Source organism: Rhinoderma darwinii, chromosome 10, assembly GCF_050947455.1.
Source record: "Rhinoderma darwinii isolate aRhiDar2 chromosome 10, aRhiDar2.hap1, whole genome shotgun sequence".
Lineage (NCBI taxonomy): Eukaryota > Metazoa > Chordata > Amphibia > Anura > Rhinodermatidae > Rhinoderma > Rhinoderma darwinii.
In genome coordinates, this window is record NC_134696.1 from 15,121,813 (window position 1) to 15,136,123 (window position 14,311).

At 38.3% G+C, this 14,311-nt stretch overlaps 1 protein-coding gene across 1 annotated transcript; it reads left to right on the plus strand.

Moving 5' to 3' along the window:
* Positions 1 to 9,276: 9,276 nt before the first annotated feature.
* Positions 9,277 to 13,144, plus strand: LOC142662498 (nicotinamide N-methyltransferase-like). The gene is made up of 3 exons (XM_075840705.1): positions 9,277 to 9,445; positions 12,011 to 12,218; positions 12,559 to 13,144. Exons 1-3 carry the CDS (start codon positions 9,292 to 9,294, stop codon positions 12,980 to 12,982), a joined length of 786 nt encoding a protein of 261 aa, XP_075696820.1. The 5' UTR covers positions 9,277 to 9,291; the 3' UTR covers positions 12,983 to 13,144.
* The last annotated feature ends 1,167 nt before the right edge of the window (positions 13,145 to 14,311 follow it).

A 14,311-nucleotide genomic window follows, 5' to 3' on the forward strand; every position in this document is an offset into this window, starting at 1 on the left:
TCCTCCATGTCTCCCATATTTGTAATGTTAGGCCTTATTCATACGACAGGGTCCGAGTGTCGGCCGATAAAAATGGCCGTTTTGGGCCGTTTCTACCAGCCGTTTTACATCTGTTTTGCATCTGTTCCGATTCCGCTCCGGGCCGTATTGCCGTTTTTAACAGCCGATTTTGACCAGTTTCATTTGTACATTTTTTTGCCACACACTTCCCTCTGTAGATAATGCCAGACACTGCCCTCTGTATCCAAAAAAGAGAGAACGAAGCAGCACTCAAAAAAACTTGGGTTTATTCATCCAGCATCCACTACAACGTTTCACCTTCTCTATAAAGGCTTTTTCAAGTCGAGTGTGTTAAAACATACACGTGTATAAATAGGGGGCAAAGCCCAGACAATCAGTGTTAAAAATCAGTACATAATTATAAAAAAAACTACAAATACATGAATATTATAAATATAAAGTTTTTCGTTCAGGTATTTACAAGGTATTCAACATCCCGGTACAGATCACATCTCTCATTATCCATAAGAGAGTAACCCGTCTTCAGTCACCACATAGATCTCCAGCGGATATATCATCCCCAAGAGGTATTATAGCGGGTACTAGCCAAGAGGCGAATAAACCTATTTAACTCTATCAGAGAATGTCATATTCTAATGACTATTCTTATTTAAAAATGTATTAGTACCATCACTGCTGCCAATCAAGACGCCACCGACCTCATTGTGGATATACACATAGGATCAAAATTAATAAGATTTAAGATATTGAATACAAGAGAATGGACAAATTAATCCAAGGGCATTATTCACACTCATGCGGTACTGCTGTACCATATGTCCAATAAAAAATTCAAAAAATTACACTTATTATATAATATTGTCAACATAAATATTGTCTAGAAGTACAAAAGTCACATATGAGTCCAACGATTCCTTCATCCGATTGTGAGATTCCAGTAACAATCATGAAGAAATCCTCTAAAAAGAGAAAAGGAGAATGTCACTATACAGTCACCTTGGAAAATATAATCAAAATTCAACACACATATTATTCCAAATACCAGCTATATATGTGTCAACAGGATTTATTGGAAGAAACACAGGCCGAAAGAGCAATTCCAGATGTATCAATATACACAAAACAAAATTTTTCATTTGGATAACGGAAGTACCTATCATTAACCTTATCTATACACATTGAGTGGATAATCCACATTCAGACCATAGGGATGTCGGGAATTACGTTTTGTAATCCACTGTATTTCACGTTGTTTTAAAATCAGTTCCCTATTACCTCCCCGTTTTAATTGGGGAACCCCGTCAATGATGGTAAACTTAAGTTGCTGCACTGTGTCCAGTTTCAGCAAAATGTCGTGCTACGGGCAATTACACCTTTTTGGTCCGTATACTAGATTTGTGATTATTCAATCTCAAACTACATTCTGTCGTGGTCTCACCCACATAGATCAAATCACACGGGCATTGCAGTATATATATATATATTACATATTCACTTCTACATGTGTAGAAGGAATTAATGTTAAAGATTTTATGTGTCTTAGGGTGGGTGTAGACATCCGCCTTAGTCATGAGGGGACAGTTGTCACAGGACAGGCAAGGGAAACATCCCTTGCGTGTCCTGCAAGCCTGTCCACCATGTATACTACCAACATCTGTTCTGACAAATTTATCTTTCAAATTACAACATATTTTGTAGTAAAATAGAGGAGGGGAACAAAATTCTGAAACTTTATCGTAAAAGTTTCCCAAAACGTGCCAATGTTTTCTGATAATTCCTGCAACAATAGAGCTCCCAGTGTCGAAAGTAGACACCATCGGGAGTCTTTTATTCTTAGTTGTTCTATGTCTTTTCTCACTTAAAACCTCCCTATCCAATCGTTGTACCCTATCCAGATGTACTTTAACAATCTTTTTTGGATAGCCTCTATTTAAAAACTTATGCATCATCACATTTAGTCTGGTATCCAGATCATTTGGGTCATCCACTATCCTCTTTACCCTGGCTAAATCAGTTGGTTTCGTATATAAATCAGTCTTGAGTCTACCATCCTGAATAAAGACCATCGTGTCCAAAAAGGTAAGGTTTGTGTCTGAAACCATCTTAGTAAACTTTATATCTGGATCTATTTTATTAAGAGCATCAAAAAATGTATCCAAACCTAACATGTCCCCTGTCCAAACGAGGAAGATGTTGTCGATGTATCTCCACCACCTCAGCACAGAGCTGAAGTGGTGGGATACATAGACCGACATCTCCTCAAGGTCCGCCATGACTATGTTGGCATATGTGGGTGCCACTCAACTGCAGAAAAAAATCCTCATTGAACAGGGAATAATTACACGTAAGTACAATCTCAAGTAATCCCAAGAGAAAACTCTTGCACTCCGTAGAAAAGTCAGTCTGATCAAGTACCGTCTTAACGCTATTCAAGCCTCGTTCATGATTAATGGACGTATAGAGACTCGTCACGTTGAACGAGACCAATAGTGCTCCCGTAAGAATAGAGACCTCCCTAATCATAAACAAAAAATCAGAGGTGTCCCTCACATATGATCTGGCTGACGTAGCAAATCTCCTAAGGACCTTATCTAAGAAGATCGCCATTGGGCTTAGTAAGGAATCCCTACCCGAGACAATTGGTCTACCAGTGGGTGCAGTCAGATTTTTATGTACTTTAGGCAAGCAATACAGCATAGGCGTAATCGGATATTTGGGAATAAGGAATGAGTGTAAATCAGTATCAATGATATCACATGCAAAAGCGTTGTCTTTAAGAACTTGCATACGTTTCTCTATGTCCCTCCCAGGATCAAGAGACATCCGTTTATAGACATTGATATCTCCAAGCTGTCTATACACCTCCTGTAAATACATCGTGCGGTCCATAACGACGACCGCACCTCCTTTGTCGGCAGGTTTAATCACCAGGTCGTCATTATGGACCAAAGCATTAAGGGCCCTTTTCTCCCAATCGTTAATTTGTCCTGCGCTCTCAATTTTAAACCTGTTAAGCACTCCTGTTTAAATTTCTCAACGTCCTTCAATACGGACAGAACAAATGTTTCAACCACCTGCACACATGCGGGTGGCTGAAAATTACTCTTATTGAACAATTGCCATTCTTTAAGACATAATTGCTGACATTTTGTTACGTCATTCCGTCCAGGAATTGCTTCCTGTTGTGAAAACCATGCTTTCAGGCGTACAGATCTAAAAAAATTATTTCAATCAATATCTAATTGCAGCCAATTTATGTTAGTTACAGGACAAAACGATAGACCTTTACTCAAAACAGAAAGTTCCAAAGGGGTTAAACAGTGTGTAGACATATTTACCACTGATCGTTAAAGTACATCTGGATAGGGAACAACGATTAGATAGGGAGGTTTTAAGTGAGAAAAGAGATAGAACAACTAAGGATAAAAGACTCCCGATGGTGTCTACTTTCAACACTGGGAGCTCTAATGTTGCAGGAATTATCAGAAAACATTGGCACGTTTTGGGAAACTTTTACGATAAAGTTTCCGAACTTTGTTCCCCTCCTCTATTTTCCTACAAAAGATGTCGTAATTTGAAAGATAAATTGGTCAGAACAGATGTTGGTAGTATACATGGTGGACAGGCTTGCAGGACACGCAAGGGATGTTTCCCTTGCCTGTCCTGTGACAACTGTCCCCTCATGACCAAGGGGGATGGCTACTCCCACCCTAAGACACATAAAATCTTTAACATTAATTCCTTCTACACATGTAGAAGTGAATATGTAATATATATACTACAGTGCCCGTGTGATTTGATCTATGTGGGTGAGACCACGACAGAATGTCGTTTGAAATTGAATAATCACAAATCTAGAATACGGACCAAAAAGGTGGAATTGCCCGTAGCACGAAATTTTGCTGAAACTGGACACACAGTGCAGCAACTTAAGTTTACCCTCATTGACGGGGTTCCCCCATTAAAACGGGGTGGTAATAGGGAACTGATTTTAAAACAACGTGAAATACAGTGGATTACAAAGCTTAATTCCCGACATCCCTATGGTCTGAATGTGGATTATCCACTCAATGTGTATAGATAAGGTTAATGATAGGTACTTCCGTTATCCAAATGAAAACATTTTTTTTGTGTATATTGATACATCTGGATTTGCTCTTTCGGCCTGTGTTTCTTCCAATAAATCATGTTGACACATATATAGCTGGTATTTGGAATAATATGTGTGTTGAATTTTGATTATATTTTCCAAGGTGACTGTATAGTGACATTCTCCTTTTCTCTTTTTAGAAGACTTCTTCATGATTGTTACTGGAATCTCACGATCGGATGAAGGAATCATTGGACTCATATGTGACTGTTGTTCTTCTAGACTATATTTATGTTGACAATATTATATAATGAGAGTAATTTTTTGAATTTTTTATAGGACATATGGTGCAGCAGTACCGCATGAGTGTGAATAATGCCCTTGGATTAATTTGTCCATTATCTTGTATTCAATATCTTAAATCTTATTCATTTTGATCCTATGTGTATATCCACAATGAGGTCGGTGGCGTCTTGATTGGCAGCAGTGATGGTACTAATACATTTTTAAATAAGAATAGTCATTAGAATATGACATTCTCTGATAGAGTTAAATAAGTTTATTCGCCTCTTGGCCTGTACCCACTATAATACCTCTTGGGGATGATATATCCGCTGGAGATCTATGTGGTGACTGAAGACGGGTTACTCTCTTATGGATAATGAGAGATGTGATCTGAACCGGGATGTTGAATACCTTGTAAATACCTGAACGAAAATTGTTGCGTAATGCAAAAGGACCGTTTTCCTTCTATCTGGAATGGCATGACGGATCTTATAAATTCTCCTTTGAGATGATGATCCCTTTTTATTTAAGAAGAATAGTTTTTGGTTAAAATATGGATTTATCTTACTGGGATTATGATATTCCCTCTTTTAAGATGGTGGTTCTGAACACCAAGCAAGGGATAACGCCTCTATAGCTAAATCTCGAGTGACACACTTGAGGTTCTGCTGCTCCATGTTGCCTTGACAATAGTTGATTTGATGTTCAGTTTATCCAATCCATGCGTTCCCTGCGGGCATGCACAGTCTGGTGTGTTTAACGCTGATTTGGATTACTATGGAGGATTGCGTGCGTTACATATGAGTCTCATGATCATCTTTTTCCTTTTCATAGATCGGTGAGTGACAGCTAATTAAATTTTTAATCAATTGCACTGTGTTTGTTCAATTAATCATAAACATCAATTTTTATATGTTAGCCATGCTGCATCGTCTGTTTGTATCATGTCATAACTCGTGTTCACTATATAAATGTTGTTTCACTTGTCACTTTATATTTATAATATTCATGTATTTGTATATTTTTTAATAATTATGTACTGATTTGTAACACTGATTGTCTGGGCTTTTCCCCCTATTCATACACGTGTATGTTTTAACACACTTGACTTGAAAAAGCCTCCATAGAGAAGGTGAAACGTTGTAGTGGATGTTGGGAGAGGTCACTCCTTGTTTGAAAGCTGAGCACCTGCCTTAACAGGCAAGAAATCACAGTGCTGCTCCTGTCCTTGATTTGTCTATACACTGCCCTCTGTAGATACTGCCACAGCCCCCTGAATGTAGTACCACACAGCCCCCCTTGTAGGTAGTGCCACACAGACCCCCTTTAGGTAGTGCCACACAGAACCCCTTGTAGTGCCACACAGCCCCCCGTAAGCAATGCCACACATCCCCCCTGTAGGTAGTGCCACACAGCCCCCCTTGTAGGTAATGCTACACAGACACCTTGTAGGTAGTGCCACACAGCCCCACTGTAGGCAGTGCTACACAGACCCCTTGTACATAGTCACTCCCATAGATGGCACCCCCCCCCCTAATTTCCTGTAGGGGTCTGCTCGAGGAGAAGTCCATCACTTCACTGTCCATACATGGACATTGAAGTGAGGGACTCCTCCTGGATCGGAATCCCCGGCAACAGCGGTGGGGATTCCGCTTCAGAAGTCCCTGACGTCACTGTGTCCATATATGGACAGTGAAGTAAGGGACTTCTCCTGGAGCGGAATGGCGTTAAAGAGAAAAAAAGGAAACACGTCACGTATTTGTGCAGATTTAAGGGAAACCCATTGTCCTTGTCTCTCTTGATACAAGTATAAGGCCTCAAGCACACTTCGGTGATATTCTTCAGTGTACTATCCATTTTTTTAACGGATAGCAAGGTGACATCATTTCTATGGGGCCATGCACACGTTTTTTTCAGCGGATCCTCAAATTATAGATCAGGTCCTAGTCTTGTCCGATAAGCGGATCAGTCTCAGCCATTCTATTCATTGGTCTGTTAAAACTATGGACCGCACACAGAAGCCATCCGTGTGCATTCCGTGTTTTGCGGATTTGTGATTTGCACACGTATAAAGGACCAGGGATGTGTACCTGAAGCCTAGATGGGGCAAAGACCCGGGAAAAAAGTTGAATCAGATCACACTCTCTGTTAAAGAGTCTTTCCATAGGGGCGGTGTTATACAAGTTAATGCTGGAAAGGCGCAGTATAAGCTTGTTACTTGGTGAAACAGTCTTGAATGATTTTAAGCTTTAGCCTCTCAAGCCAATAGTCCAGTGCTAAGTCCTGAGTCACCATGTTGTTGTTGACTGTGGGACAATCACTGTCCGTGTTTTTTTCTTCCCACCTTATAATAATTTCGGTATTAGATACAACATATTTCACAGTCAGGTAAGACTATGTCCATGTTTCACATATAATGACGTTTTTTTGTAGTTGGAGAAGACTTTATCATTGATTACTGTAAGGTGAGGGAGAGAACGGCTGTGAGTGACATTAATGACTATAAGGCCGTCATATTCATTGCAGCTCACAAGGAGAAGTAGGTTGAAACTTAGAAAGTCTACATGTCATTAGTTTATATGTTAAAGTATATGGAGACCTTTTAAAGATTTAATGTATTATAGTGTTCAGTGTAACTTTTTATTGTAACTTTTTGCTTTACTTTTTAAAATACAGCTTGTATGTATCCTGGATACATAGAAGCTGTATCTTGAACTGGAACCCGATTCCGTCAATTTCCCGTGGGGTGGAGCTGCAGGAAAATTGAACACTTCCAGGTTTCTCCATAGATTACAGCAGATTGTTTCCACAAATGCACACTCTGATCTGTTTATTGTCAAGAGACCCTTTTAACAAGTTGGAATTGTCCAAACAGGAGAACTCCTTTAGCATAAACATCTTACACATAATCCGAATTTAAATAGAATATGATTTTACTCTGAATTTCATGTTGGCATATGGTTAATTTGTTGTTATAACCACTTTGTTTTTGGAATCTTTCCTTGGATTGATAATAGTGCCGGGAACTAGTGTGATCATCTGGGACTTCATGGGGTATTATGAGACTTCCGGGTTTTTGCATTTTATTAACATTGTCATAAAGATAAACATATAATGGAGATTGAGAAGTTTTTCCATTGCCGTAACATTTGGTGTTTCTGCCCCGTTCTACAAGATATCCAGACAGGAGCCAGGAGTGGTGCTGACTGAGACAGTGGATTTATTCTTGTGCCCAAGCAGGTGAGCACTTATTGCCGGTACTCCACTTTGTCAGCTAGTATACACTGATCGCTAGTAACAAGGCCCTATTTACATCAGCATTCGGCATTCTGTTGTTCTGCTCCGTCAGAGGAGCAAAACACTGAAAATGCCGGAAGTTCAGGCTTCGTTTAACTATGGAGACAACCGGTGCCTGACAGAACCCATTGACTTTATGGGGTTTCTGTCGGGTGTCTGTGGTTTTACCGGAATCAATAGCGGTATATAATGGAGCTTCCAATGCAGATGTGAATTAGGCATGGAAACCTATGGGTGACAGATGCCAATGTATGGCATCCATCACAGGTATACATTAAACGTATACCTCCGGGAGCTCCCAACATGACTGTTCATATATAGACAGTGTCGTCACGAGCAGTTCTGGAGTCCCGGGCAGAGTGCTAGTGCCTAGTGGCAAATACGGGCCTGGATACAGGGCCCAGAAGACAGTATCACACATGGTAAGCTTAGATAAAGGGCCCAGCAGACAGTATCACACTGTCTGCTGGGCCCTGCATTGAAGCCTACCGCATGTTAGGCTTAGATACAGGGTTCATGTGTAATACTGTATGCTGGGCCTTGTATCTAAGCCTACCACAAGGTAGGCTTAGATACAAGGCCCAGAAGACAGTATCACACCATGCATAATACTGTGTGCTGAGCCCTGTATCTAAGCCTACTACATAGTAGACTTAGATACAAGGTCCATGTGTGATACTGTCTGCTGGGCCCTGCATGTAAGCCTACCATGTGGTAGGTTTAGACACAGGGTCTATGTGTGATACTGTCTGCTGGGCCCTGTATCTAAGCCTACCACATGGTAGGCTTAGATAAAGGGCACGAGCAACCAAAAATCTTATATTTACCCTTCTCTTCTGCTCCGGCCGCTGCGCAGATCCTGATATCATTAACTAAAGACGTCCGGACCAATGCTGCACCTGGAGCAAGGACAGTAGTATGCTGTTAATATAGTAACAGGGGCCCATGTAGTTTATTACATAGACCCCAGTTACTATAGTATGTAAATAGGTGTGGTGTGGTGGACCGTGGGCAATTGTGACCATATACACTTTATTTGAGAATTTATTACACACTGATAAATCGGCAAGTTTCTTGTTTTTTTCTTTGTCTCATTGTTCCTTTCACAATAAAATCAATTTGTTTTTTTTAAAGATCATTACTTCTCTACGTGGTTTACTGTAGATTGTAGATTTGTTTAATTTACACTCAAGAAACGACAGATTCTGCATTTTCTTTGAAAATGTACAGTATCTATGCTCAAAATTAATAGATAAATTATATGACATATAAGAATACTTATTATTGATACTGTCTTTTGTTTAATGTTTTACATTAATAACTAGCTCTGAACTGTTTGCATAGTTATATGTAAACAATTTTTGCACTAAATTCTCAGGACATGTGATTCTTTGTTTGTATAAAAGAATCAATATTTGTCATGTCAAACATTTAATAAAATGTAAAAACATTATTTAAATAACACAAGTTCCCGAAAATAAGTCATCATGTGATAAGTTATTCTTAGTAACACACTTTGTAAATTGAATCCTGGTTATTATATAAAGACCTTGTGCCCCGGTCTAGAGGTAGTCACCCCGTCTGTGATAGAAGAGTAGATGATGGATTCCACTACCCATAAGGTCTATCATGAACATGACTTTGATTCCAGACAATATCTGGAGCATTACTTTTCAGATAAACCTGACATGGTCTTTGGAGATGACATCTTGAAATTTCCCATTGAAAATCTAAGACAACTTTTCGCAGTGGGTATGTATCCTGATTTTATTACTCCTAAGATACATTGACGTGTATATTATTTTATGTTTAACTGATTTAAAAAATTGTAACAACTGAGCGTAAATTTAGCAAATTAGTTTTTTTCATTTTTTGGGGGGAGTAGAGCCCTGCTCATTGAATATGATGAAAAAAGTGAGGGTCTCAGGGTTTAGTAGCAACCTTGTTTTCAACACTGTATTCTCTGAAACACTGGAAATCTTTTGGGGAATGATGAAAGACAAATAGATTACAATTAATTGACCTCTTAAGGACTGGCCTATTTTCAGCTTTCATGACCAAGCTATATATGTATTTTTTTTATTGCCGCATTGGAAGAGCCATAACTTATTTTTTCGACTGTCTTGTGTCTTTGCGGGACCATTTGTAGTTTTTATTGCCACCATTTTAGGGTACATACAAGTAGTTTGTTTATCTTTGCTCATTTTTTAGGATAAAAATCGAGAATAATTTTTATTTCTTACATTTTTGTGTGTTTTATGTGATTTATCATGTGGTATAAGTAACATGTTAACTTTAATCTATGGGTCAGTACAAGCGCGGCTGTGCCAAATTTATATAATTTTTTAAATATTTTAGAACATTTGCACAATAAAAGCGAGTTTTATTAAAAAAAATATTCTTGAGAAAAAAAAGGGGGATAAAAAAGAGAGAACGGCGCTCCTCTAAGGTGATATCGTTCTGATGTTTTTGGGAAAGAAAGTAGCTTTATGAATAGAGCTCACCTTGGTGATTTGTGCAATGTCGCCAGCACAACTTGACTTTGAAGCTTGTACACGCTCGGTCACACTGTGCTTGCCTCTGGAGCCATAACCGCATGGGGTGAATTCGTATCAGGAACTCCTCTCCTCATGGTTTTGAAGTAATGCAAATAGGGAAGAAAAAGCTGCTCCTCTGGACGGGCGCTCAGGTGTGAACTGTACTAGTATCCTCACAAAATCGTCAGAACCGGAGAGAAACCTGGACCGTATATCGAATAAAATCGTTGAAACAAACCCTGCCGATTTTGTGAGGATACTAGTACAGTTCACACCTGAGCGCCCGTCCAGAGGAGCAGCTTTTTCTTCCCTATTTGCATTAAAAAAAATATATAATTTTTGTATAGCCCATTCTAAGGCCCAGAACTTTATTTTTCAATCGACATAGCTGGACCATTTTGGTGTGCACATAATTTATTGAATAACATTTATACTTTTTTCGGGAGGGGTTTGGTTTAAAAATGCAAATACGCCACTATTTTTTTATTAATTTAAGCAAAGAGCAGTGCACTATAATTAATATGTTAATATGAATGTGGATGAGCCCTATATAATTTTTCTATTGTTTATTTTTTTAAACAATAAAATATATAAAAAATATATATTTATTTTATTTATATTTGTTTTTTGAGGGAGGGTTTTTTTTTTGCTAAGCTTTATTAAACCTAACTTATCTTTCGTGCTACACTAGGGGATTTAAAACTGTGATCTTATGATCACTGTTATATTACTTTGGAATACTAAGGGTCACCGATAGGTTAAAGCCTGCGATCAGAGGTTTCTCCGACCTCGGTCATTACAGCAGGAGCCCATCTGTCAGTGACCTCTGGGCTCCTGCTGCTGACCACCTAGGTACAGACCCTTTGCCTGCATGAATACATAACTTACATGTATGTCATGGGGCCTTTACTTAAGGCATTTCATGACGTAAAAGTGATTTATGGACGCTTAAGGCTTTAAATCTGCTATTATTTGACAATTTGTGTGTTCAGGTCCATTCACGTCACAAGAACTCAACAAAAAATTAAAGGGTCAATAAGTAAGCATATGGTAGATCAAGAAAAGAAAGTGGGGAAAAAGCTAACAGAGGGCACATCTTTGTAGTATAGTCTAGAACCAAAATGTAGCTCATAAATCCTTAACAACTAGACTTTATTTTCTCAAATATGTTTTCAAGACAACAATGTCTACTCCTAGGATTTCTGAGCCTGCATTATGAGTTGTATTAAAGATCCAAATCTAAATCTTCCTTTGGGACACCTTGTTAGGATTTCTGTGTTATCAGCGTGTCTTAGAATATGCTATCCAGCCAGGTGGGTCTTGCATACTTTTGTTTGTATGGACTATATTACACAGGAGCACCCAATCTATTTCCAGATTAACAACTACACCCCTGGTTATTGAGGACACACAGTGTAAGCTATATATTATCCATTCAGATGTGCACCTCACCTTAATATTCAATTGCAGACTTTTGAATGGTTCTACTTACGGTCCCATGAGCCTTCCTTCTCCTTTCTAGTCCTCTAACTAAAGAATTATAACTTTGGTGGGACTGCCCTTAATCTACTTATGAGAAATATAAGATTAATAACACCAAACCCATCCCAATAGAACATTTGAAGATTAGTTCACCTGTTTTTCAGATTTTTGAGTATTGGAAATCCAATATTTACATGGTTTGCTAGAAGTGATAGAGACATATGTCCTTGTTTATTTACATAATCTGTGAGGGTTTAACATATTGGATGATTCAGTATTCAGATTTTTTTTCCTGCAGGTCATATTAAAGGAGATAACTTGATTGACCTCAGTCTTGGTTCCTTCGTTCATCATCTATATTCGGCCTCTGAGTTTTTCGAAAACATCATAGTGCTGAAGATCAATAACAGATGCATCATGGAGCTGAAGAGATGGGTGGACGAACGTACGGGAGCATTTTATTGGGGCCACACATCAACACTCCATCAAGAGACAGAAGAAAACAGGTGACGTATTTGTCCAAATATCAAGGGAAACCCACTGTCATTGTTATTGCTGTCTTGAAGCATCAAACATAAAGGCAGATCGAAAAAAATGTTTACACTGTTAATACTTAAGTTAAACTTAAAAATTCTATTACACACTTAGTTAAATATTCTTATCCATAGGGGGCGGTATCATATAAATTAGTGCTTGAAAGGCGCAGTATAAGACTGCCTCAGCATTGGATAGTTTCAAGTCTTACCACTAGTATTACAAGTCAATAATCCAGTGCTAAGTACTGAGCCACCATGTTGATGATGACTGTGGGACAATCACTTTCCTTGTCTTTTTTTTATTTTTCAGTGACCAGCTTGGGGACAGTGAAGGAAAAGTGAGATCAGCCATTCAACATGTTGTGAAATGCGACCTGGAGAAAGAGAATGTGACAGAGCCGCTGGTCTTACCACCAGCCGATTGTATCATCAGTGATTGTCTCTTGGATGTTATCAGCAAAGATCAAGATGATTACATCAGATATCTGAGGAAGTTCTCTAAGTTGCTAAAACCTGGAGGACACCTCTTATTATTTGGGGCTTTAGATACAACATATTTTATAGTCGGGAAAGACAAGTTTCATGTTTTCACATATGATGAGAATTTTGCTAGGAAAGCTCTAGTTGGGGAAGGATTTATCATTGATGACTGTAAGGTCCAGGAGAGAACGGTGGTGAGTGACCTTATTGACTATAAGGGCGTCATATTCATTGCAGCTCACAAGGAGAAGTAGGTTGAATCTTACAAAGTCTACATGTCATTACTTCATATGTTAATCTTAAAAAAAACAAATTGAATAATCAAAAGACGCATCTGTGCAATATAGAAAAGTAAAAAATATATATTTTTCAGTGTTTTTTTTGGTCCCTGCCTTAGACTGGTACTTGATAATAGTGACAAGATCAAACTTTGGATCAGTTACTCTGTTGTTTTGTTTCTACTTTACATGAAAATTTTAATAAAACAAAGCATATAGCATTAAACTGTGTACTTTACTTGGGCGAGGGGCACTTATCTGATCTCTAGGCTTTACAAACCTTGATTTATGAGTATAATATCATAATATAATGAGTATAACATTATACATATTTTTTTAAATAAATATTTTATTTTTTGATTTTTTTAAATTGTTTTTAGAAATATACATTTACACATATGAAAAACACTAATGTATAAAATCCCCTCCCTCTATCTCTCTCTCTCTCTCTCTTGTGCCTCAGGCTACGTCTTTTTTCATCAACAAAGACAAAGATAGCTGAGAGAAATTTTGGCAAACAAATCACATAATTCACAAGGCCCTATATGTATGTAGACCTTCCATTAAATGATCTCTTCCAAGATCATCTTCGCCACATAAGGCTCTCAATGCTTTAAAAAAATGTGATCTCCTATTGCTCCCTCTTCCTCCAATATCCTGAATTTCCTGAGTGACCAGATTTGATAGTACATGAGTTTCCTCCAGCAGAAGGCCCAGATCCGATGGTTGTGAGTAGATCCATTATTTTAATACAGTTTTTTCTGCCGTCAGCAACACTATATGAACTATGACCTGAGATAATACTGATGCTGGAGTCACTGAGGAAACCTCATGAAAGAGATAAAGCCTTGGGTTCTCTTTTATTTTACTAGCTGTAATTTAATATAAAAGAGATGAGATCTCCTTCCCAAAATCTGTGATACAGATTAGCACATTTTGTACATTCTCTCTTATAACCTGGGATATATTTTTCTAAAGGAGAATCGAAAGCATAGTATGTTCTGTGTATAAGATGAAACACAACCTCTCTCCATGATTCTGAGACTACCATCTAATTCATCCTAAAATATCCTGTAATAAATTTAGAAGATATTTCCTCCACTGACAGCTCTGGATCCAGAACCTCCCTCGATTCTGCCTTCTGATGGCAGGATATTTGATGTATTTCCAGACTGCTGTAATGAACAGCGTATTGTAGAAATATACAGTTTGGGGAGTGATATATAAAAAGCGTGACAAAGCTGATGGATAAAAATCCTTTCTTCTTATTCAAAGCTAAGTTAACGGCCGTTCACATATATCCAT